At 39.1% G+C, this 27,048-nt stretch overlaps 2 protein-coding genes across 2 annotated transcripts; one reads left to right on the top strand and one right to left on the bottom strand.

Annotated features, from left to right (window-relative positions):
- Window positions 1-7,403: 7,403 nt before the first annotated feature.
- On the top strand, window positions 7,404-14,959 carry hpxb (hemopexin b). The gene is made up of 10 exons (XM_039681356.2): window positions 7,404-7,544; window positions 8,396-8,418; window positions 10,141-10,239; window positions 10,355-10,512; window positions 10,727-10,880; window positions 11,349-11,564; window positions 11,669-11,761; window positions 12,684-12,814; window positions 12,968-13,115; window positions 14,637-14,959. The coding sequence occupies exons 1-10, from the start codon at window positions 7,480-7,482 to the stop codon at window positions 14,861-14,863; spliced, it is 1,314 nt and encodes a 437-aa protein (XP_039537290.2). The 5' UTR covers window positions 7,404-7,479; the 3' UTR covers window positions 14,864-14,959.
- Window positions 14,960-18,388: 3,429 nt separating this feature from the next.
- On the bottom strand, window positions 18,389-25,840 carry LOC120485530 (E3 ubiquitin-protein ligase TRIM16). Its single transcript, XM_039681353.2, has 6 exons — window positions 25,228-25,840; window positions 22,994-23,089; window positions 22,679-22,912; window positions 22,303-22,456; window positions 22,105-22,152; window positions 18,389-20,085 (listed from the first exon to the last, which is right to left on the bottom strand). Exons 1-6 carry the CDS (start codon window positions 25,795-25,797, stop codon window positions 19,544-19,546), a joined length of 1,644 nt encoding a protein of 547 aa, XP_039537287.2. The 5' UTR covers window positions 25,798-25,840; the 3' UTR covers window positions 18,389-19,543.
- Window positions 25,841-27,048: the final 1,208 nt, after the last annotated feature.

The following is a 27,048-nucleotide window of genomic DNA, read 5'->3' as shown; positions in this document are numbered from 1 at the left end:
TTTAATATCAAATGTGTGTGAAACAGTGTTTATGTGTGTGAGTGAGTGAGTGAGTGAGTGAGTGACAGAGCGACTAACTTTACATTATTTCCACTCGACGTCACTGGCGCTGCCATTCTTCTCTCATCTGAGGTAAAAAAATGTCCCGTGGTGCGCGTGCACTCCCCTAATCTGATACTGTGGGCGATATTTTCAGCGCCCCCAAACCATAAAATTTGACGGCGCTGATTGGCGAAATATAAACTTTTTTGCATAGCAACCGGGGAACCATTGGCTTAAATTCCAGCACTGTGGGGCTGAGCGAACTGGCGCCCTGAGAAGACAGCCTATTGGCTATACTACTACACCAACATGATAAAAGTAACGAAAGTGAATGCAAATGTCATTCTGGTGAGTTCAAAACACTTTTCAAAGTAAAACCATTATTAGCATATAATTAACAAAGATTATTTTTCAAAATGATAAATTATAATATATATTTAAAAAACAGACAGACAGGTCGGAGGGAGGGCGGCGCCCCAGCGCCCTCTATGGGCGAGCCGCCCCTGACCACCCAAGATAAATGGGACTGAAGGTGGCCTGTTGCCTGGAAGTTCTCATCAAATTTTATACTGTCCTTAGGACAAAGTGGACAGTGAAATTTTGTGCACTTGAGGCACTGGTATGCCTCAAGAGTGTCCTGCACATCTTTCACTGATAAGTGAACCTAAAACACAATAACACGCGTTTCACATTTATTTCACTGATTGTTTTGAGTAATACATTTTATAAAATAATTATGATATTAAAACAAATGTTTCAATTGCATTACATTACATTGTGGATTACACAGAAAAAAGCATAACTACAATGAAAACAAGTTTTAATAGAATTGCATGCATTGTACAATTAAATTAGGAGTTATAATGACATTCTAATATCAAATCCATTTACAAAACGTTTAAGACATTTACGTTTTGAAAATCAATGCAGTCCTAAAACGTACAAAAATTACACTGCTACAATACCATATTATGGTCTTCAGAATCCATAATCTGGAGAGAAAATTGTAGAAATGAAATGCAGAAAAGATCTCGTCATGCACGTTACAGATTTTGTAATTTGCGAGCAACTAAAAAAAAAAAAAAACAGAAATTCATTTGGATACGCTTTATACCCATATTCTTTACACTCATTTAATCAAGACTAAAAACAGTGTACAAACGACATTATAAAATGGTCTTTTCCAGAACTTATAATGCTATTTTTAAAAAACGAAAAAATGTACAAGCTTACCCCTTCATCTCAACAGCACGCTGACGGCTGACATGTGTAAACGCGGTTTTCTTCTTTGTTTTCTGATTCTGATGGATCGCAACAAAATTTACACATTACCGCCACCAACTGTGGAGCTATTACAACACCGGCGATATTAAAATAAACCAATCAAAATTCTCTAGAAGTTTGTACAGCCCACTTGCGGCAAAAGCTCCACCCACTTGCTGCTAACCCACCCATTTGCAGCTGGCTCCATCCTCCGTTTATACCCAATTTAAAATTTGAACAAGCACAACTTACAGGTCCCACCCCCTTGCTCTCAGCCCTCCCTCCATAGCTCCTCCCCCACAGCAGAGCCTGTCGTGAACGCGCAGGCTAGTAAACAGGGACATCAATGATGGCCGATAACCAGTAATGGCACATTCAATCGTAGGGACGAAACATCAACAATATGCTTTACATTGACTTAGGCCTGCCCATACTTTGACTACAAACCTGGTCCTCAAATCATTACATATTTTGCAATACATGTACTGTAAATTTATAACGTTGTACCCTTTCCATAAATATCTAGTAAGATAATGTAAATATAATTAAAATAATTATTCTAGGGATATGTAAGCCTAATGCTAGATAAGGTTTGCTAGTACATTTGTAACGGGGTTCAGTTGTTATGGGAAAAAGGAGGCGGGAACCGGCAAACGTTCAACAAGTTTAATAATAAATAAACAAATACAAAATGAAAATATAAGCCAGCAGTCTCTCACGGACAACACACAAAACAGAACATAAAATCACAATGTAAAATCAGACATGTTCCTCTCTCCACTGCCGTCGCTCCTCCGCTCGCACCCTACGGTGCGTCTCACAGGTGTTGTTCATTATCACTCACGCCACCGGCCTCGCACCGCTCTCATGTCCCTTTCCCTCTGCCTCAATATTATATCGCCACAATATTATTTCAGCAACATGACAACCCAGATAGCAAACTGACATCGAAACAACGTTGATCTGACATTGTTTTGCGTCATTCTTTCAAAACTAACGAAAAATCAACTTAAAATCAACGCGTTGTTTCAACGTTATGAAAGCAAACCAATTTTCGATTTCATTTAGCTTTGAAGAATGCCGCGTCTGACGTTGGTTCAACGTTAATTCGATGAGCAAATCAACGTTGTTTCAATGTCATGAGAGACGTCGTTTCCACGATGATTCAATGTCAGTTTGCTGTCTGGGAAGCCAGTGATTTAGCTGGTTTCAATTGTTGCTTTGCACAGTGCGTGGCATTTTATCTACATGTCACCCGGCTAGAGTTTTGACACTGAGTCAATGGGCTCTGTCTAATTCTTTCTTTTTCGCTTGTTTATCGTCATATTTTTTTCCCCTTTTACCCTTCTTTGTTTTATGAGCAGGTTCCACTCGTAGGGTTGCCACCTTCAATACATAAAAATAAGGGACGCTTGGTCCGATGACGTGCCAATGGTGGTAAATTGCAACTTTAAAACAGTTTTTTTTCATAAAAATATTAAGATTGATACATGGGCATTATAAAAAGCAGTGTGAACAGTTGCACTCAGTCTCTCTATATCACAACTCAAGTCATATACTGCATAGCTGAATACACATCTATGATGAAAACAAACATAGGCCAACAAAGTTTGCAAGTGAAACCACAAAATAGGCATTTGGAGGAACTTGTGAGATGTGAACCATTTTTTATTAACTTATTAAATTTACAGATCCATAACTTATTAACTTTAAATTAAACAAATGCTTTCATCCTCAAAAAAGTAAATTGGAAAAAAATATATAAAGTGCCAGGAGACTTGGATCTTCCATGAACATCATGAACAAGATAACATCAGTGGCCCAGTAGTAGTGTGCAGTATTGGAGCATGCCTACTTCCTTTTATAAGTGTACTTCTTGTCACTCCGTGCAGCACTGAGAAGCTGTTTGTGTCACGGTGCTGGTGGAGTGCAGGCAGAAGGAGTACGAAGAGGCAAATTCAAATACTTTACTAAACTCAAACACGTACGGGTACAGGCAGGAATACAGGCAGAAACACTCTGAACTCAAAGTAACATTGACATCGACCGACAAAGACTGACTGAAACGGAGAACTAAATACAAGGAGGAATCAACATAACGAGGTGCAAACAGGTGAGACAGATGAAACAGGACGCTGAACGGGAGGCTGATGAAGGAGTGAGTTCAGTGAGTTCACCCTCCAGACCATCTGCACGCGGATTTCACACCCAAAACGCTAGGTTGGGTCCAGGTTGGGTCCATAGCCCAAAACGCTCGTCTAAACGCAGAATAAAAAGTGACAACGCAATGCCACTTTTGCGTTTTCTCTTCAGAATCGTTTCTGTGTAAACATAGCCTTAGTAATCCAGAAGACATTGACTAGCTTGTTCAGGTGTGTTTGATTAGGGTTGAAACTAAATTCTGCAGGACAGCGGCTCTCTAGGACCGAACTTGCCTACCCCTGTCTTAAAGGCTACACACGTTTCGCATAACACCACAGCGCACAGCCTCTGCATGGGTTGTACCATGTAAGGGAGTTCTCCCCTCCTCCAAATAGAGTAGGTTGGGTCCATAGCCTGTCTTTTTCAACAAAAAAAAAATCTCAGATAGGAGGATACTGATAGCTGCCCCGGCCCTACAGTTACTGTACTCGTCAGGGAGGATGGATGGGAGGAAGAAGAGGCCAGGAGGGGATGAAAAAGCCATGTTAAAAAAAGAAAGGCATTGAAGCAGGATGCTGTCAGATGTGCCAAGTTTACAGATTTATTTTCAAGAGATTCTTTTTAAATATATTTTCAACACAACACTAGTGGTAACAGGTAAAGAGAGATAGGCCTAGTAATGATTAGCATTAGCAACGCTGCAACATAATTATTCAGCAAATACCATTGTAGCGCTGTCAACCTATTCACAAACAAAATATTAAATGTAGTTACGGCGAGATATGGCAGGCAAAAACATGTTTTTTTTTAATGGTCAATTTTAAGATATTTGTCTTCTTTCAGACAGGTGAGAAAAAGTCTGAAATACACATTTAGGTCTACTACACTTTGTTTCTTTGCGTCTGTAGATTTCTCATAAATCAAAAGTTGGCGATCGCTGCTCCGCGATCGCTGTCTTTCTCTCTCTCTCTCTCTCCTGTAATGCTGACGGACTCAAATATTGGTAATTTCCAGCATATCAGCAACCAATCGTGAAAGTAAAGGGGGGATTTAACTCTGAATGTGCAATCTCATTGGCTGCTGCTAAATCTTTAAAGCCCAATTGATCAAAATGAGTTTTCTGTTATACTCCAAGTCCAAAATCTCCACTCAAGCATCTATACACCAAACTTTCCTGTCTTGCACCTAGTTATATCATGAAGACATTTACAGAGGGGTTTGTAAATATATTATTCGTGGCCTGATTTATATAACATTTTATTCCATTTAATTCTAAGTCTATTGACAGTATATTCTGATTTACAAGATAACAAAAGCAGATTTTGTTATCTTAGAATTTTACCACAATTTGATACCCATGCAGAAAAATGATTATGACCATGATATTTTTAGCTATCTTCTCTTAAGTGAATTATTATTTAACCTTTACATTACAGTTGAACCATGGTAATAATAAAAACTATACATTAGTAAGAGCTGAACTGTTGCCTAATTTATCCAATTTCCACCACCATGGAAAAAGTGGGCCCACTCTGGCCCTGTTTCACAGATCATCCGTCTCATAGTCTACTGTCAGGATATAATGACAGCTTTAACAAATATGTAAAAAAATATTTGTGAATGCGCAGGCTAGTAGAGAGGGCCTCTAGCTAAAGATTAGGGGTTACATAATCTGTGGGTTTTATTTGTGAACGATCATCTAAAGCCCCTTTCACACAGCACGTTGATCCCGGGAAATTGCCAGAACATCTTCTTTATGAACGCAAACACGACCCGGGATTGATACCGGCATCGATGCCGGGTTGGGGACCTAGTATCATTGTCGGAATCAGTCACGGAACACACGCTGTGTGAACAAAAGCCAGGACCAATGCCGTAAAGGGGTGTGCCATTGCGCTACTCTTTTGCTCATAGAAGAAAGTTTGTGTTCGTCATCAACAAAGAAACTACGAACAAATGTCTGCAAACTGGAACGAAGCAGAGACCAGGAGCTCCTCTCTATCCGCGCTGAAGCTGAGATCGCTCATCAGCTTTGTGGAACGGTATGCGCGTATACATGTTTTCGTCTCGTCCTTACGTCATGTGTCTTTCTGGGATCTTTACGGGTTGTGTGTGAACGCACTCACAGATCCCGGCAAATCACTGGCAGTGTGAATGAACCGAAATCAAACAATCCCGGGACAAATGCCGGGTTACATCATCAGTGTATTTTCCAGAATCTCTGTGTGAAAGGGGCTTATGAGACATATGGTAATAGTGGAGTTGTGGGATTTCACAATCAAAATAAACAGATAGTTTCAAAATGGAATGATTAATGGGAAAGGACCAAAGTGCATGAAGATAATCATCTGGAATATTCTGTATTCTATATACAGTTTTATATTGGATCAGTTGTATTTTGGTGTTTCTACTCCCAACTAAATATACAGATGCAAACTTGTCTTCAAAAATTAATATCTCTTTATGTTTAGGTCCTTTTCCCATTGCTTAACTGGAATTTAGGATATTGCAAATGTAGATATTAATAAGGAACATAGTTTAGTCAATAATTGTCTTAAGCTACAAATGGTTTCCAGTTTTTGATGGAATTTTTTAAAATGTAAATAGAAAAAAAAAACGTGATGGCAAATAGGCTTAATTACATAGCACAATAGTAGTACATTTCTCTCTGACACGTGTCAAGCTGATGATTTTGCTAAAGTAACACAATACAAGGCGTCAGCTACCATAACATTATAAGTTACCATAGTAAAAGTTAAAACATTTAAAAGTACCATAGTTCAAACCTATAATATTTAGTTAATACATCTGAAAAGATAACCAACACATTCTCACCCGTGAAAGGTTATCCCATTTCTTATGGAAGTTAAATCTGGTGGTTTCACAACCAAACACTCACTAAGTTTACATGCAGCCAATTTTCGGGTTATGGTCGGGTTCAGGTCACTATTCGGGTTTCTGAAACATTAGGAATAACCCGTTTACATGCGTGAGCAGAGACTTTCTCCTGTATACATGGAATTGCAATACCCCGATGTAAACAGCGATGCACGGTTAGCATCTGGACGTAGAGACAACCTTAAGACGCAGTATGCGTAATTTCCGATTCTTCGTCCTGTATCCAAAGACAACAACAACAGCAGCACGCGGATAATGAATAGTTTGGGGCAGATAGCGATCGCCTTTGTTTGCGTTTTGATGCTGGTAACGTTACTGGCCTCGCTCCAAAAGTACGCTGTGCTGTGTCTCGCCATGTTTACTTCTGGTATACTGCACGAGTTTCTCTATACAAAAGACCACGATTCCTTGCGACCAAAAATTCGGGTTAGAAAAGGGGTACCCCAGGTATAATATCCCGGTTTTTAAAATCCAGGATTTGAGCATATATCGGGTTTTTGCCTGTGTTTACATGGCCGTTCGCGACCGGGTTATTGCCAATATCCTGCATGGCTGCATGTAAACGTAGTCAGTGTTTTTTTTTTGTTGTTTTTTTTATACAAGTGTGACTTTGTGCTAATATGTAAATTATACATTTAAAAACAAATTTCAGTGTAAGAAACAGTGTATTTTTTTCATATTTTATATCAAATTGACAAAATTATCCACAAATAACGTTTTTTTCCACTCAAAAACTGAGGTAAATAATCTCAGATAAATAAGGGTTATGACTGATCAGTTCCAAAAAATAATTACGAAACATGTCCTTATTGAAAAACAACCTGACAAAAAGATTGAATCCAATATTTGGTGATAAGGTATCATAACCAGTGATTTATAAGCAAATTTTTGACCGGGAACATCACATTGTAGGGTTGTCAACATAGCACATGGGTCAATATAATTAATTATTTATTTTCTAAAATGGGGATTTTGTAATAATGGACTCTTCTCCCCTGTTCTGGCAAGCTCTGTCGGTAAATTTGGTCATGTTTCCCTTCAACATTCCACGCATCCACCCACTGAGAGCACCACTATAAAGGCCCGGTGTAGTCCCTACTTCAGTGTCTTTTCGGCTAACCTAGACAGCTCATAATGACAGCGGTGTGTCTTTTCCTGTGTGTATCCTTGGCTCTAGCTCTGAGCAATGCCGCTCCAGCGTGAGTATCTGATACAATATCACATTCTATCTAGAAAAGACTGCAAATAGATCCAAAACAGCCTTTAGTTTTCTAAAGATCCTCAAATGCATTGGAACAAATAATTATTAGTTTAATCAGGGAACTCTGTCTTGCATACAGTACAACACTTGTATATGTGTGTGTGTATATATATATATATATATATATATATATGAAGAGTTCAGATGCAAAAGCCTCTAAGTGCCATTTGAAATTTTGTTCTAGAATGACCATTTTTATCAAGCTTGTGTATTTAAGTTCAGTAATTTCACTTAAATGACAATTAATAGGTTATCTTCATTGCCATTTAAGTGAAATTACTGAACTTAAATATACAAGCTTGATAAAAATGATAATTTTAGAAGAAAATTTCAAATGGCAATTAGAGGCTTTTGCATCTGAACTCTTCATATATATATATATATATATATATATATATATATATATACAAACACACACACATATATATGACAAGTGTATATAGCGTATAATTTGCTTTCTTCAGAATAAATGTGATCATGAAAAGCTACTTTAGTTCACATTTCACCCTTATATTTCAATCAACCTCTGTTTGCTTGTACGTTTAAATTTGGGTTATTGTTGTTTGTGTTGCAAAACAATCAATAACACAAATACTGACTGATTAAAGTCCACATCAGCATTTCTATGTATGTTGCTGCCTTCCATAGATAGGTTAATGTTTGAACTAAAACGTACAATTTAGCTACATATTGCCCTTGCTTAATTCATGTTTGTTTTATTGGCGATACACTCATATAACCTATATAGCTTAAAAGCCTAAATCACTGAAACTGCTTTCTCTATTTCAGCCACCATGATGTCATGATGAAAGGTAAGCATGAACATCTATCCCTGCAGTTTTTCTGAAATAGGTTATGTTTTAAAAAATAGCTAAATTTTTGGGGCTTTTTACTATGAACATAATATTATGCTGATGGTATGTCAAGGGTTAAATGTGTTATGTTTGACTGACTATTGACTGGTTGTGCAATGGCAGTATGCTTAAGGTCCTTGCACACTCAGTCAGAAATTTTCGTATGTGTTTTTTAGTATTCGTCATCCTAAAAATTCGTCACACACAGAAACCTTGTGCACTGATTCCGATGTGTATTGATTAATTTGTTGCAGGGAAAAAAACCCCGCAAAACAATACAAAATGGAGTCTTCAAACAGTTAGGATGATTTTCTTGTCCTCTCTCTTCTTAAAAAGGGAAAAAATTGGATCCATCCAATCCTGAGATTGCGTAGAGAGAAAGGAGAGTTAAACGCAGAAAATTTAACCCAGTCCGAATTTTTTTTCCGAATGATGGACGAAGGTTTTGGAAGCGGTGTAAATTCTCGACTGAAATTTTCACACGTTAAAAAATAAATACGACCTCATGTTGTGTCAATGACGTTTACACACTGGCTCCGAAACTTCCGTCCATCATTAAAAATAAAATTCCGATAGGGTTTTGAGAATTCACAGATCCAGAATCAAAGCAAGCAGACGCCAAACTGGTAGTTGTCTTTTTAATATGTGGCTGCAGTATTGCTAGCAAAGCATCAAACTGAGCCACTGACATCCTGAAGTAAACTTTGAACCGCTCTGGGGTGCGTTTCCCGTACATCGACGTAGTTCGCTGATTCACTACCATAGTACGATGCATCGTTAGAAAAATCAACTAGCTAGTCACGACTGTTTCCCGAAACCCACTGTCGCAAAGTATCGTTCAACTACGTTTGTTTCGCACGTGGTGGAGTAATAACTACTCTTAATGAAACTGTTTGAGATCCAATTAACTCTAGATTTGTTCATATAAATTACAGACATGTCATGTGAAGACTATGTCTAATTGTTCTCAGTTATTTGGCTCGTTCTTACATAGTAGACTACGTTCGCACATGGCATGCACACTCTTCAAACACGTTACTTCAAATCTTTTGAAAAACTAAAAGACGTAAATTACATTTGTATGTATGCTAAATAAAAGGCACGGTTGTACTGAATGTCAGCTTGCTTATTTTGCTAAAGATAAGGATTTATTACCTCCAAATGTGATGCAATATAGAAACTATGCGTCTAACCAAAGGTCGAGAGCTGTCGTTCAAACCACACAACTTTGCGATGCTGTTTGCGAATGTCCGTTGGAACGATGGTTTCGGGAAACACAGACTCGTTAAACTATGCAGATAACGACGGAACTTGCGACCATAGTTGGCTAACGATGCTTTCGGGAGAAGGAACTCGTTGATAAGGAAGTGGAACCTGCAATCTCAGGATTGGGACCCAATATTTTCTTTTTCCTGTTCTCTTTTTAAGAAGAGGACAACAAAATCATCCACACTGTTTGAAGACTTAATTTTTTTCTAAAATTAATCAAAACTATTAAAACTTATTTAATTACGGATTAATTAACACGCATTGAAATCAGTGTGCAAGGTTTCTGAGCGCGACAAATTTTTTGAATGACGAATACGAAAAAATGCATATGAAAATTTCGGACACAGTGTAAAATGACCTGTACTCTTGAATGCTATAGATGTCTTGAATGATACATTCATGTAATCATAGATGCTCCTGAGCTCCATGATGCCAAACCTGACCGGTGTACAGGCATTGAGTTTGATGCCATCACTCCTGACGAAAAAGGAGACACTTTCTTTTTCAAAGGTCTACTTTGATGATTCCTCTCCATCTATTAGAAATGTCTTTACATGTCCATGCCATGTTGAGTTTAAGTTAATGTAGCTTCTTTTCATTCTTGGTTTTGATTTTTCATATTCAGGTGACCATTTATGGAAAGGTTTCTCCGGACCAGCTGAGCTCTCAAGCAGCTTCTTCAAAGAACTAGATGACCATCATGACCTGGGTCATGTCGATGCAGCCTTCCGCATGCACCATCAAGATGATGCCAGTGTTCATGACCATGTCTACTTCTTTCTGGTGCTTTTTATGAGTTACATCTAGTACTTCACATGAATGTTTCTATAGAGACAGTACTTTTATCAAAACAATTTGAAATCAACCTTACTTTTTCCTTGCACAACTAAGAACTTTTCAAATATTTATTCACATGTCTGTAATTTACAGTCTATAATATAACAACCATAGACATGCGGTTCAGTGCTGATAAGTGCATTTTCGATTTTCTATTAAGGATGACAAAGTCTTTAGCTTTTACAACTACACCCTTGAGAAAGGCTACCCTGTGGAGATCCAGCAGGAGTTTCCTGGTGTCCCCAGCCACTTAGATGCTGCGGTCGAGTGTCCCAAAGGAGAATGCATCACTGATTCAGTGCTGTTCTTCAAAGGTTATTGAATCACATATGCTCAAAATTCACATCAACAATGGCAATTTAAAGATTGGGTGGCTTTATAAAATTATCATGTACTTCCAATACTCCCATTATGGGTATAGCTTAGGATTGTGTGCTCAAAATTTGTGGTTCCAATTTATCTTGACGGTCCCTTCAACACATTCTGTTTACTATTAATAACGTTACACCTACATGTCTACTAACTCAAGTAGAGTATTAGTAGACTGGTAGGGTTAGAATGACATGTGACGTGTAGTCTGTTGGAGGAGCATCACAATAAAGAGTTAGCAGAGAATCTACTTATACTCTAAAGAGTTAGTTGGCTTGTAGTTGAAAAGTTACTTATAATCAACAGAATTTCCAAAAGGGACCATCAAAATAAAGTTACTGAATTTGGTGCTTTGCTTATATAGTATGTAGTGTGATTTGCACATTAATATATAATACAATAAACCTCTCCAGGAAACGAAACTTACAGCTATGACATCAAGACAAAGACAGTTAAGAAGAAGATGTGGACACACTTGCCGACCTGTACATCTGCCTTTCGCTGGCTAGAGCACTATTACTGTTTCCATGGGAACAACTTCACCAGATTTCATCCTGTTTCTGGGGAGGTCACAGGAACATATCCTAAGGATGCCCGACACTACTTCATGAGGTGCGGTGCAGGATTTGGTGAGTCACTTTGTTCTGTTTTCACTTTGCTGTTTTCACATCTCTATTATATCTCATTTTACCTTAAATTTTTGACGTAACGTCTAGTTGAAATTGCTCCGTAGGTCATGGAGGTGATGCAAGAAGGCTACGCTGCAGTGATGTCAAGCTGCATGCTATCACCACAGATGATAAAGGGAGAACATATGCATTTCATGGTAAAACAGTATCATTGCAATCTATTTTTCTTCTTTTAATATGTGAAACTTGCACTTAACAATTCTCACTATGAACTGGTTCATTTTAGCATGCAAATTACTAGTATATTGGCTGTTTATTAGTACTTGTAAAGCACATATTATTGGCTTATTCTGCATGACTAAATTCTACATTCCTTAATCCTACCCAACACCAGAGCTGCCAACTTTTGAGTTTAGCTTGGCGTGAGACTTCTCCAAGGGGTGGGGTGGGTTCTTCTTTTTTCCTGGGTGCGCAAAAGCAAAGGCAGCTTGAAAATTTATTAAACGTGTAGAATACTTTCCAAACCATATAGTATTATAATTTCAGACGTTTGTGATATATAAAAAAATAAAATCGATTGAACACGGTGCAGTTTTTCATATATATAAAAAATAAAATATTTAAGATTATATTTTGAAATCGATTGAACACGGAGCAGTTTTTCCTGTAAGTGAGACTGGAAAACCCGTTGTGGACGAAAGCGGAGTGATAACAGAACGCTTAGAGTTCAGAGAGGAACGTGCTTTGGCTCCAGTCCTGGCTTTACGTCCGCGCCGTTAGGAGCTCAGCATCTGTCTCGCATGCACGCTCGCTCTAGATTAGAGGATATTTTAACTAATTTGCGGTAAAACTAGTTGATCACAAGTGGCTCAATTGGTGGATCTGTAGATAAACTCATCTTTCAGGTATTTTACCGACCGGCTTGACACTTTAGCGTGAGAAATCGGGGGTGTGGCGTGAGAATTGGCTCAATTGTGTGAGTCTCACGCTCAATGCGTGAGAGTTGGCAACCCTATTAAAAAAAGTAATTGAGTTTACTGAGGCAAAACTTGTAGTTAACAGTTAGAATTGGAGTCTAATCTAAAGTTTGAGCACAATATAACTATACTATACTTACAGATGCAGTGTACTTGCGTTTGGACTCACACCGAGATGGCATTCACCGTTTCCCTATTTCAAGGTCATGGAAGGAAATCTCTGGTGGAGTGGATGCAGTTTTTTCTTATGGTGATACTATGTACATCATCCAGGTAAAATAAATGCTCAAAAGAATGTAAAGTTTAAGTTGATTTCCATTGCTGTTTTTTTAGCCTGATATTTCAAAGCCTTTTCTTTCATTTTTACAATTTTAAAGAGGCAGTGTTCAGGATGTGGTGAAAGATTATTTTGTTTTGCGCAAATAGGGTGATCAAGTCTATATCTACAAGTCAGCAGCCCATTATACTCTCATAGAGGGCTACCCCAAACCTCTGAAGGAAGAACTAGGCATCGATGGCCCTGTGGATGCAGCATTTTTGTGTCCAAAACAGGACACTGTATTCTTTATACAAGGTAGGAACAATGTCATTTTTATTAGATCATTCATCTGCATTTACAGTACATAGATGTTGTGAAAACAAGATGAGCGAAGAATGTAATACTAATATTATTATGTAGAGTGATTCCCAACAAGATCTTCACTGTGTCATGCAATAATGCTGTAACATTCTCAGAGACAAGATCCAAATGCAGGAATCAGGAAACAGAACCGAGTACATCTAAACAGTAATGACATTGACAAGGCCATACAATGAATACAGGAAACAATTGCTTATATACAGGGTAATAGACTAACAAGATATACCTGTAAACATTCAAGGATTGACAAGGTGGAAACAGTAACAAGAAACAAAATAAAAGTCTTAAAACAACGGCTTGGAAAAGGACATGGCTTATTGTTGAGACGGGATGGCATAGAGTAGACAGGAATCAAAGTGGGAAAGAGAAGGGGACTGGAGCCGGGACTTGAACTTGAGCCGCCGGAAGCGCAATCAGTCAGAGCAGCTCTGACCGGCCATGAAGTTTTAGTAATGACGCGGATCTTGGGAAAGTCAGAGATGGGAATGTGGAACTCAAAGAAGGTCTCTGTGGCTGTGATAGAACAGGCAGGGATAGCCTATATGGATTACTTTGTTTCTAGTCCTTGCTCCGGTTTCCCCTTGTCATCTCCCGATGAACCCCTTTTCGGATTTCTGTGGTTCTCAGAAGCAGAAGATGCCAAAAGAAAAAATCCATGACTTCTTTAAAACAGGGGAAAATATGGAGATTGATTACAGCAGTCAGAAGAGAGAATGATTTGAAACTTGTCAAGACTTCCTCAGCTGTTGTATTAGAAACACTCAAGCTGCAGTGTTCATTAGTTTTTAACAATTTACTTCCAAGGTAATATAACACAAATTATAGCATTATATATGTTAAACTACTTAAACATGAATAACTAGACTTGCGATCTGGTGTTAACTTAAAAAACAAGTCATAACAGTAAAAAGGGTCCATTGTGTGCACCTGTGTCTTGTTAGACAATTACACCTGTGTGTATATAAGCCCTTGAGTTTCCCATGTTCCTTGTCAGGTCTTGCCCATCCGTGGTTGTTAGCTTGCTATCTTTGGTTAGCACGGTTCTGGTTTTCTTGTGTTTCCTATTTCCTTGCTCCTGGTATTTTTGTCATTAAAAAATAATGCCTCTCGGCATGACCAATCCTGGAAGCACCAATGACACCATGTCTGTCAGCTGACAGACCAGTTACCACAGTGATGTGAGAGGCACGCCTCCCTAATATATACCATTGCAATGGAAGTGAATCAATCAAAACTAACTTTAACTGGAAAATAACATTATTCTAGAGCTGCCATAAAGCCAAAACAATCTGTTACTTTAATTTCCTATTTTCACTGTAATGCTGCTCTGGAACAATCTACTTTGGTTGGGCATTTCCCATAGTGAGATACCTCACATCTGTTATCAGAGAACTGGTTACGCAAGTAAGTGTTTCTGAGTTCCCAACATGACAATTGTCTGATTTTCCTTCTCAGGTCAAAATATGCGTGCAGTTGATCTTGCGGCCACACCCCGAGTTGTTAAAAAGGAGACACCTATTCCCTTCCCTAAAATTGATGCTGGCTTCTGTGATGCTGATGGTGTGAAGGTGTTTATTGGACCAGAATACTATTCATATGAAAGCCCAATGATTCTAGCTATGAGCAGGATTAGACCTCAACCTCAAAAGATCTCTCCAGAAAAATTTGGCTGTGAAGACTAAAAATTAGGCAAGACAACAGCTTCTGATGATAAGCCATTTTTATTAGCTAATGATTTTGCTGCATATTGTGCTAATAAAAATAACACTTGTCTGGCATATCTTTGAATTGTCATTGTCCACTCAGGTTGTTTGTATGGTCAAAAACAACACAAAAGAGAAAAAAATAACCCTTTAATATTTGTAGCAAAATAGCTCAAAGAGGAAATACATATAATTATATATATACATAAATCATTATGATCAATTATTGGCTAAATATTTAAATCGCCCAAAAGGGGCAATGGAAATGTATTTATATAGCACAAATAAATACAATTTACACTGTCCAAAACAAATCATAAAAACTAACAATACAACAACAGAACAAATATAAATTTAAGGAAAAATACCATAAAATAAGTGCTTCACCTATTTAAGATAATTATGAGATAAAATGGAATGGTGCTTCAGTGTGTGTTAAATGCCTTATCAAACAAAATGTTTTTAACTTCTAAAAACAAATAATGAAGAGGCCACTCTGACTGAAATGGCCAAGTCATTCTATAATCTAGGGGCAACTTCAGAAAAAGCACAGTTCCCCCGACACAACACAACACAATTTTGAAGTAAGGATAGACAGAAGATTTGTAGGAGAATTTAGGAGATGAGTATGGTGGAGCCAGACTATTTAAAGGTTTGTTCACAAAAAGTTAAAGTTTAAACTCCACTCTATAACGCACTGGCAACCAGTGTAAGGAATGTAAATGGAAAAGGGAATCCATATAATCCCTTATATATATATATATATATATATATATATATATATATATATATATATATATATATATATACTGTATATATGGCCTAGGAGGGTTACTTTAAAAATGTAGTAGGAAATTACACAATACAATTCAAGGACAGATATTATTTTAAAAAACAACTTTTATTTATTAAGAATTTCACATCTGAATAGATATTTATGTAAAGGACTATATGGACATTAGTGGCTACAGTATGTTATTACATATTTTATTTTTAATAAAATTTTTATTTTTAATATATTTTACATTATTTTGTTTTATTTTTAACTTGACATGTTACGAATACACACACACACACACACATATATATATATATATATATATACAACAAATTATGAATATATAGATGGGATAGGTCAGCTTTCAGAATAACTTTTAACAGAATTCATTTCACATTGAACGGAGATTACGATCTTCTTGTCAACTCTCAAGTAAGGTTATTTTTCTGGTCATGAAGAATAACTTTTCTGTTCTATTAGATTACAAACTAAAGTACTCAACGGAATAAAAACTTGTTGATGAAGATCAAAACTTTTAAGTGACTATGATCAGTGAGCAGCAACAGAGACAATCAAGCGTACATGTAGCATATAAGTTTAGAATTACAGTTTTTTTCTGATTGCTTAAGCACATTTTTTGTAATTATTGGCTAGACTTCAATAGATTTCCACGACGCATGCGCGAGAATTGCGATCTGCTTTAACTACTTCAGTTCAGTTCTCGCGCATGCGTCGTGGAAATCTATGGAAGTCTCGTTTCAGGCCAACAAGGAAGAAAAGGAATAGTCGAATAAAGACGTTATTTTTGTTTGTTGTTTCGCACAAAAAGTATTCTCGTTGCTTGATAAACTTATAGTTGAGCCACTGTAGTCACATGGAATATTTAAACATTTTCTTTAATGACTTTCTGGGCCGACAAGAGTCATTTCCTTAGGAGCATATGTGGTAGTTATACAGCTCTCAAATTGAATCAAAAATATCTTCATTTGTGTTCCGAAGATGAACGAAGGTCTTACGGGGTTGGTACAGCATGGGGGTGAGTAATTAATGACTTAATTTTCATTTTTGGGTGAACTAACCCTTTAACGTAGTGATTCAAGATAAGACAAAAACACGGTTTGAAAAAAGGCATTCATGATGTACTTGCTCATTGTATACATGTTGTAAATCCTGAACACAAAAAAAGTTACGGACAACATCTGTTTTGATTACTACCGTCACTCTAGAAACTCTTATCTCAGTACTTCTGTAACGTTAATCAATTCAATGTTTGTAACACGTAAATATTGTGTGATTGTAAAGCAGTTTCATATGGACAACTGCTCTCTCTCAGCTCAAACAGATTTGAATGTAGACTACTAGATAGACTACTAGATAGTGACTGGGCACTGTGTGTGTGTGTGTGTGTGTGTGTGTGTGTGTGTGTGTGTGTGTGTGTGTGTGATAAATGCAGCGCATGTGAGAGCAAAACGCAACTTCAGGGGTGAAGTTTTTATCATTTAGGAATAAGATGGTGTGGGTGTTTGAATCGAAATCTTTTAAAGATTAATCATGCAGCTCTACACTCTTTCTCTATCTCTCGCCTTAAGGTGAGACACCAAGGATAATCTGATGTTACTCCCAGCACTTTGCCCACATATCGCACCAGAACCGAAACTTAGGAATTTTGCACGGTTCCGGTTATTTTTCAAAAACACTTCCGGTTCTGGATAAGAACCCGTTCTCGGTCCCCAACCCTAGTTATATTAGCCAAATTTGTTTTGCTAGTGTTTTGCCTGGGGATTTTCTTTTTATGTGGGAGGAAATATAGAGATTGGCATGGCATCAAAATTCAAACTTGAAAATTTCACAATCACTCCTACAGAGGAGAAATTAGAAAAATGTCGTAAAGACAAAAGATCTTGCCTGGTGTTGAAAGAGAGGTTACGGGTATTGCATCTCCAGCTCTATCTGCGGATTTTGGATGCTGTGGAGACGGAGTTCAAATTTGACGATGGAGCTTGAGCTAAAACTCGAGCAGGCTCAGCGTCCACCTTCAGATTTACAGGGAAACAATCATGTGCTAAGCCCAGCAGATACTTCCTCTCCTCTCCCAACATTGCATACGTCACCCGTAAGTCATGATTTTGATGTTAGTAGGCAGATTTTACTAGTCCCTATATTTAGAGAAAGTGAAGTTGATACAGTAGGTGTGACGCTTACCGCTGCGACAACTGCCACGGCAAATCCACCGCGGCAAAAAAAACCAGTCGTATTTCAAAGTCGTTCCCAAAAAGACCACCAGGTGGCGCGAAGGGACATTTAGCGAAAGCAAAAAGTACTTATGTAAAAGTAGCCTACATTTTAAATAGAGTATAGCAAATTTTTATAGCAGAACATTTTATGAATCAAAAAGTTAAAATAGGCCTTTCTCATTGAGGAATGAGAACATTGAGGAGCGCTTCTCTCGCGCCCGCACGCATGCGCACACTGACTGCTGAACAACCGAACTGCTGGGCTTTTCTCAGTGAGAAAATTTAGAACTTAGGTTTCAATCATTTTGATGACGGTTTCAAATCCTGAACAAACATGGTATTTATAAAATTACCATGCATTTCCATTTTACACTAAGGAACAAATCTCATCCAACAGATTGAGTTTACATCTTCAAAAGCATTTCTGTAAATATATATATATATATATATATATATATATATATATATATAGGAAATAAAACTTAATGGGGTTCCATGCAGAAATACTTTTTAAAAACAACCTAAAGCTAAGCAATATGCAACACACACACACGTTTAACAAACTATAAAATCTGAACCAGTGCCTCTCCTCCTGTATTGAGAGTTTCAAACGCGTTTCAGTTACGATCTAGTGGAAAATGTCACAAAGAGTTTTGAATGAAATATTCAAGTATGTAATTAAGTATTTTGACACCACGCCGAGTGCGTATTCTAAAATCGGGTTTTATTCTGGTATTAATTACAGTTTGACAAACGCTGCGTCGCGTTCTCTTCCATTAATTTTTCTCATAACAGCTACAATAAAATCATCTTTTAAAACTGTAAAAGGTCTACTAATTTCATGTAAAGTAGGCCTACACTCAGAATAGGCTAACGACAAAACGTTTTCGCACTCATTTGAGCGAACACACACTGGAGAAACAAACATTTGGGCGTCTCCCAGTGAGTTAAGACAAGGCCGAGTGGTAGAACTTATGGTACCTCTGACGGTACGAACATTAAGATTACACGGGTTCGAAGCCCGATCGAACATGGACTATTGTATTTAAATTTTATATTTAGGCTATTATTGCAGAGAGATTTGTCTAGTTGTAAAACTCTGTTACACCATTTAGTTTTTTGCTTATATTTAGGCTTTAAAATAAAATTGCTTGTATTTCCAAATAGTATCCAACAGAGCGACTTTACATCTGTATAATACTAATCGTAATTTCAAAAGCAGTTCTGTAAAATATATATATAGATAGATTTAAGGTTTATTTAATGTAAACTGGATTATTATAATTATGCTCATACTTTCATTGATCAAGGGTTTAAAGTTTGATCAGATGATCTGGGTTTATATATTCACATTTATTAATAAATTGACATTTATCAGGTCATTTTTAATTGTAATAATGATTAAAGAACTGAATTACTTAAATAGAGTGTGAGAAAAGCACAGATACACATCGTCCCTCATCAAGACTCAAACACACACTGATCTGACGGTCTATTTGAGGATTCATTACACATTTATTCTGACATGTTATTTCACTGACAGAAGCTCAGCTGTAGAATCTATGTAATGAAGAGAAAATAAGAGACTATAACATCTCACTGTTACTGATTTATCATGCAGCTCAAAGTATTATGGGTAGAATCTCTCTACAGTCTGTTCTCATCCATCAACAGCTTCACTGATGATCCAATACCAACAGTAAACCCAGGATAGAGTGGCTGAGTGAATGTGGTCTGGACTGTGTGTATGAGGCTCATTTTGTCAGAGACGCTGTAGAAGGACAGAGTTCCTGAGCTGTGATCCACATACACTCCTATTCTCCTGCTGATGGACTCTACAGGGAGTTTAGTAACTATATTATTATGTCTCAATGAGTAACTGGAGGAAGTGCAGAGCAAACTCCAGGAATGATCATTTGATCCAAACCAACACTCATCACCCGATCCCTTCCTGCTGATGCTCTTATATGACACTGATATTAACACATATACTCCACTCCACTCAATCTCCCAGTAACAGCGTCCACACACACTCTCTCTACACAACACCTGAGGATACACATCATCAAATCTGTCTGGATGATCAGGATACGGCTGAACTGTGCCAGTGAATGTAATCACTCTGTTCCTCTCAGATAGACAGAGATGTTTATTCATTGTGTTCAGATCCAGAGTGAACTGATGGGAATCTGATGGAGAGAAAACACATCAGAATCAGGAATTATGAATCGGTCTGAGCTTTTATTATAGCTGTTCACTTTATCAGCAGTGTCTCAATAGTCAAGTCACCTTTGTTCAATGCAGATTGTTTCAAAGCTGCTTTACAGTGTTAACAGGAAAATAATGCAACAAAGTTTGTTCCCTTTCGTTGTCACTCGGTTGGCGACAAATGGGGTTTCGCTTGGAAAGCCTATCGACTTTGAGTATTACAAAAGGAGCCATGGGTCTGCTGCCTTACCTCATTGGTATAAAAGGAGGATGCCGGCAATATGCAGATATGTTTTCGCTTTGGAGCCAATAGTTTTAGCCTATTCTCTGACTATCTTCGAGAATCTTCTAGACGAGCAGCTTCCAGTCGGTGTTGGTGTGATGGCGAGTTTCATATTCCTGCCTGCTGAACTGAACGGTGTGTCTGTGTCTCCCTGGGTGCTTCAGCACTGCTGCGAGCTTTTATCTCACAAAAAGAGCGTGCATGCTGCATTTCTTTTTTAAAGATGCGTATTTCTAAAGATGATCTGCCCATATATTTCTGAGTACGGTATTCTGATAGATTCAGCGGATGGACGCGAGCGCTGTTCTGACGTGTTTGGGCGTCAATCGCGCTCAGACAGCGCTCGTGGATGTGTCACGTTCTCCCAGTGGGAACGTGACCATCACAATGTAACACAATGTATGTCCCCTCATCCACACCCCGATCTATTTTTCTCCACGTGAGGTAATACTTCGGCTGGTGGCCAGGGTGACCTAAGACATCAATTCTGGACTAAACCGACGAAAATTACTCAGTCCACACCCCATCTTTCACATTGCAACCCGCGTGGTCCTAAGTGAGTTCGCCAGCCCTCCCATGGTCTCATTCGGTCCCCCGGCTGATGAAATCACATATATCACTGCATCACAAGGTGAGCTGGAGTCCTCTGGGGATGATGGCTCATCTGTGCTGCCATCCTTGGATGTGATAGCATAACAAATTTGATCCAGATGCTTTCCCGGGCCGCCATGAGTATCGGGCTTGTGAAGAAACCTTCTGCCCATGTCCCAAGAACTTAAGGCTGATGATTGGTTTTTAGGGGTGGTGAACCCAAATGCTTTCTACCTGGGTGTGCATGAAGAGGTCCTGAGATCGTGGGAGTCTCCTTTGACTTTTCGCGACTGCTCAGTGGCCTCTTCCGCCTTCTCAGCTCTCGCAAAGGTGTGGCCAAGGGTATACTGAGGCTCCCCCAGTAGAGTGTTCTGTGGCAACAGTTATGTGTCCCCACAGCACCCTGCACCTGGCTTGGCGACCCTAAGCACCCCTGCAAAGCCTGTAGGTTCTTGTCTACTCCGGTGGCAGGGACCTACAGAGCTGCGGGGCAGGCCATCCTTCTGGTTACTCAATAACATGCACGAGGGTAGGGCTGATTTAGGGCTCATCCAGGAGCTGCCTGCCGTCACTGACCTTGCTCTATGAGCGAGGAAGGTGATGGCACGCTCCCCGAGTCAGGTGATGTCTACATACGTGGTCAGACATCTCTGGCTTAACCTGGTTGATGTGCACAGGCTGGCCTCTTCGGTGGTGTGGTCGAGGACTCTGCCCAACAGTTCTCGGCCGCCCAGAAGTGGACTGTGGCTATCAAACTTGTCTGACCCCGCAGCCATCTGCTGCCAACCAGCCGCCGGCACCGAACGTGCCCTCCTGCGACTTCGGCCCCCTCCCGCCCGCCCCTCCCGTTTCAAAATTGAAAATACTGTGGAAACAAAGACACTACATCTTGGATGCCCTTGAGGTAAGCTAAAACATATCAAAAATTAATTTCAAAGTGAACTATCCCTTTAAAGTCACGAGTCAACAGATATTGCTTCCAGTGCACCTCAATGTTCTCTCCGTTGAGAAACGCTAATTCACATGATCAACTCTAAAACTCTTCTGTCATGTTTTCTTTCTCCTTCTACAGGAAGAACATGAATACACTCAGTGAGTTTCTCTGCTGGTTTTCTTTGGGACTTACATTGTAGGAAGTCGTTCCTGGTTCTGGGAACAATGTTGGTGAAAGTGACTGTGGAAATCAACAGACATGAAGAGTGTGATTATCATGAGAGAAAATGATCCCTGCATCTGTTCCTAAGACATTTCTAACATTATCTTCTACATGATATGAGTAGATGGAGGATGATTTCTGAGAGCTGATGAATCTCCAGGACTTTACCTCTGTCAGAGATCTTCTTCTCTTTGCAGAAATCCTCCAGTTTGTCTCTCAGCCAAAGGACAGATTCTCTCACGCCATCAAAAGAGGAGAAAGAACTGAAGGGATTTTCATTTATGTCTGTAGATTCAGGAGGAGGTGAGAGAGACTGGAAACTCTAGAAAAAAACAGAAATCAAAAACTCATTTCACTTTATAAATAAGTACTGGCACATTTGAGTGATGAAGAAAAGTCTGAAGAAAAGTCTGACTGATGATGATATAATAACCGAACACACAGATCAACACTTCAGTCAACGGCTCATTCTTCTCTCATGAAATGTTTCTCTGAGTCTCTTGCTCAAGTCCACTATGCTCCTGTTCTTCTAGATCTCTGTTACCTGCAGGAACTGGATGTGATCCTGTGTGTGTGAAAGCTGCTCCAGCTCAGCCTCTCTCCTCCTCAGATCATTGATCTCCTGCTCCAGTCGCTCCAGTCGTCCTTCAGCTCGACTCACTGCAGTCTTTTCCTGATCTCTGATCCGCTGTGTCGCCTCAGAGCGGCTTCTCTCAATGGAGCGGATGAGCTCAGTGAAGATCCTCTCACTGTCCTCCACTGCTGTCTGTGCAGAGCGCTGTTACACACACATCACAATCACACAGTGAGCTTCAGTGAGTCCTGAGTGAGACGTCTCTAACTTCTTTTCCAGACTTACCTTATGAGACTCTACAGCCTCTTTCAGCTGCTGAAGATCTTTCTCTCTCTGCTGGATCCTCTGCTGGAACGACCTCTGCGTCTCCTTCAGCTGGTGCTAAAGGACAAACCAATGACAGGAGAAACATCACAATAATCAACAACTAAACAGATATGAATCCAGTGTCAGTGGTGCAATTGAGATACTCCACTGTTTTTTTTTTCACATTAAACTATGTTATTCCCTTAACTAAGACGAGTTGATACATACCTCTTTCGTCTCAGTGCGTGCACTCAATCGCCCTGGCGTGCGAGACACTTTGATTGCACTTAACTAGCCCAGTTCATTCAATATGGGCCAAGCAGAGAAGCGACCAAACAGCTCCACGTTTTCACTATATTGTATGGCGGAATACCACAGCAAGTGCTTGGGAGCACTTCGACTTGGCGCATATTTCTCTATGGACTCGGCGCAGTAATATCATCACTTCGGAGAGTGAGAGGGGGGAGAGGACTTTTCACGAGTGATGATAGTACTGGCCGGGTCCATAGATAAATATGCTCCCAATATAGTTATCCATTTTACACACTTAGAAAAGCGCAACGTTTTATTTTGTGTCACCGTCCTAGGGCGAGTTATACTACTCGTGTAACTGTATTTAAATAGTGAAAACGTGGAGCTGTTTGGTCGCTTCTCTGCTTGGCTCATATTGAATGAACTGGGCTAGTTACGTGCAATCAAAGTGTCTCACGCACCAGAGAGACTGAGTACACACACTGAGATGACAGAGGTATGTATCAACTCGTCTTAGTTAAGGGAAAAACATAGTTTAATATGAAAAAACTGTGGAGTATCCCTTTAAAGGTGCATTGCGCAACATTTCATGTTTAAAAAAAGCCGTTTTCTAACCCATACATGCTTAAACAATCGCCTGATGGGCTGAATGAGCCCTTCTCTGATCACTGCGATCGCCTCTATAATCCTGTACAGTGAAATAAATAAGAGGGATTCGGGCTCGAATCTGAGACTGGCCGTGACGTCATGCGCGTTCACGCTCGCCTGGCTATGTGCCTGTGTCTTGCAGGTTAAGTGTATTCGCCGCCATTCTCCGTATCAGAGAAGACAACTCGAGCGACACAACTTTAGTCATATATGACGACGCGCATCACCTCAGATGAGCAGCTGAGCGTCTATTCATAAAGCCAGCGCGCCGCAATCTATCGCAAATCAAAGTGAAAGTAAGTTGCAGACTCTTAACACTACCATCTTCATTAAAAGTAAAGAAATGAAATGATCTTACCAGGCCTGTTGCCGCTCTCTCTTATTGCTGTCTTTGCTGATTTTGAAATTAGCCGATGATTAATAAAACGCAGCTCATATCTGTTGCTTTCGGTGACGTGCACTTCATGAATTATGTAGCCTATATAGCACGGGAATTGAAGATCAGATCATATCCGTTTTGCAAAAACACATTTATGTGACCAGGTGTAATGGAATCGTTTTGATAAATCAGATAGCTATCCGATCTGAGAAAACGCATTGTAGGTGTAAACAGCCCCAAAGAGACCTGCTTGTCTTGTTTATTCCAAACCCCAAAGCAAACTCCACGTGAGACAAAGAAAAAACAACTTCAGTCTGTCCAGTGCCAGTCGTCGGAATAAGACGAGAGTCAAGATCGGGAAGGCTTTCAAAAAACTGAGAGATCTCCGGTCGGCTCTAGGGCTCAAAATGGTCCTATACAAAGTAATAACTTATATTGTTGGAAGAACGTGTTTCCATAATTAAACAATCATACGTGGATACAGTAAGCACATAAAACAGTTCAATATGGAGATAGATGGAAACAAAAACTACTACCCCTGTTTTCCCCTCACACACACATAAGTGTGTACTCGAATGCCTTTCCTTTCATATATTTTAAATGACCTGCAGATTTATAACTGTATTACCTCATAACGACTGTAACAAAAGATGTGTGCCGCACAGTGTGCGGCTGATGCTCCTTTGGTTATGAATAGCTCGTGCATGTAACGTTAAGTCAACAGCGTTCATAAACACGCTGAAAAGTGATTATGCGTGTTGATGTTGATGCGGAAATACGAATTGGCATGTCATACGCCATTTCATGAGATCAGTCTGCCTAAAACGGAGTTTAGACAAAGGGTGAAAACAGGCATTAAATGATGTAAATGTATTCTAGTAAACAACATAATGAGCCTGTAAATGATAATAATGGGATCTCTGTAAGTTCATACCTGTTTCTCTGTCCTCTGTGCTGCAGCTGATACAGTGTCGTGGTTTTTATGTTCATCCATACACAGCACACATATACACTTCTGATCAGTGCGGCAGAAAACCTCGAGGAGCTTATCATGTGTTTGGCAGATCATCTCCTGCAGTCGTCCAGTGACATCAGTCAGATTGTGTCTCTTTCCTTTAAACCAACTCTCATGTTGTTCAAGATGATTCTGACAGTAAGAGTTCAGACACACCAGACAGGACTTGACGGCTTTGTGTTTTCTTCCATCACAGACGTCACACTGCACATCTCCAGCTCCAGTGTAACAGTCAGCAGCAAGTTCAGTCTTCTTCAGTTTCTCCACCATTTCAGCCAGAATGGTGTTTTTAGCTAAAGCAGGTCTTGAACTGAAGGTCTGTCTGCACTGAGGGCAGCTGTAGACTCTCTTCTCATCCTCCTGATCCCAGCAGTCTGTAATACAGATCTTACAGTAACTGTGTCCACAGGGAATGGCCACTGGATCCTTCAGGAGATCCAGACACACTGGACACATGAACTCCTCCTGAGAAAACCTGGCTTCTGCCATTTTACAACATGAAGACAGAGACAAACACACAACAGCTCAACTACACTACAGTTTCACTTTCCCTGAACTCATGTGATTCCCGGTTCTGTGTTTGAGTGTCGTGTGCAAAACGACTCATCCCCTCATTCCTGATCCTGAAGAGTTTAATTTCTGCCAAGCTTTGTTCACATACACACATTTTTTTTCTAATCAGTCTCAGACACACACTGAAATATTTAAGTTAGAGAGAAGCAGCGACCTTAAAAGTTCATTTATTCTGTATCCTAAATACTACACTGTTACTAGAGGACTGAAAACTGTTGAGAAGAGTCACCATGTAGTCAAAATTTCCAATTCTTTATTTTAATATTGAAGTATTTATTATAAATATGTGTACATAGAACTGGCCAGTAAAACAATAATTATCACAATATAATTTTCCTCAATAAAATTAGAGCAAACGTTCATAAAAATGTTCCTAGAGAGTTCCTAGTAGTTTCAGATCATCTCTCCATTCAAATCAAACCAGCTATTAGGCTAACTGAAATAAAACCCTGCCAATCTCTATGTATGGTGAAGGGTATGTGATGATGTGGGGATATTTTAATTCCAAAGGTCAAGGGAACTTTATCAGGATGCATAGTATCCTGGATCCATGAAATAATGGCGCTTTTCCATTACCAGTACCAGCTCGACACGACTCAGCTCGCTTTTAATTCTGTTTTCCATTGCAGACAGTACCGCCACAAATAGTACCCGGTCGTCTTTTTAGTTTAAGACCAGGGTAAAGCAAGGAAAACGACAATTTACTTCAAGGTAACATAATAAATGGCACTCGTCTCATTCATGGAGGGGGGAAATAAGTTCTTTGTGATGCAATATTTACTGTATAAGATTTATTATGCAAAAGAAAAAGTATGGTTCTGCTGTTTTTGCCAATTTTTATTTAAATGTTTGCGATTTTAATATAACTGCATTTCTCAATATGTTACCACTTGCTTGAGCAACGTAAAATATAATCTATATTATACAGAAGTAATGCATTGAATATTACGTTGCTTAAATTGTGAAAACGAAAATAAGTCATATTTAAAGAGTATGTGTACAAAGACAATCGCACTTGTGATAACATTTTTTTAAATAAAAGTCGCTGATAACTTCTGGATTTGAAATACAAATAGTGAGTAAGTGTTTGTTGTAGCCGCGGATCAGTTGCGCTATGTGAAAGCGCTATAGTGCGTGCTGCTCCTGTAGGCCTACCATACGCACGCA

Source organism: Pimephales promelas, chromosome 24 (assembly GCF_988280905.1).
Source record: "Pimephales promelas chromosome 24, fPimPro1.hap1.1, whole genome shotgun sequence".
NCBI lineage: Eukaryota > Metazoa > Chordata > Actinopteri > Cypriniformes > Leuciscidae > Pimephales > Pimephales promelas.
Note: the sequence above shows the minus strand (reverse complement) of the source record. Positions and strands in the feature narration are given on the sequence as shown.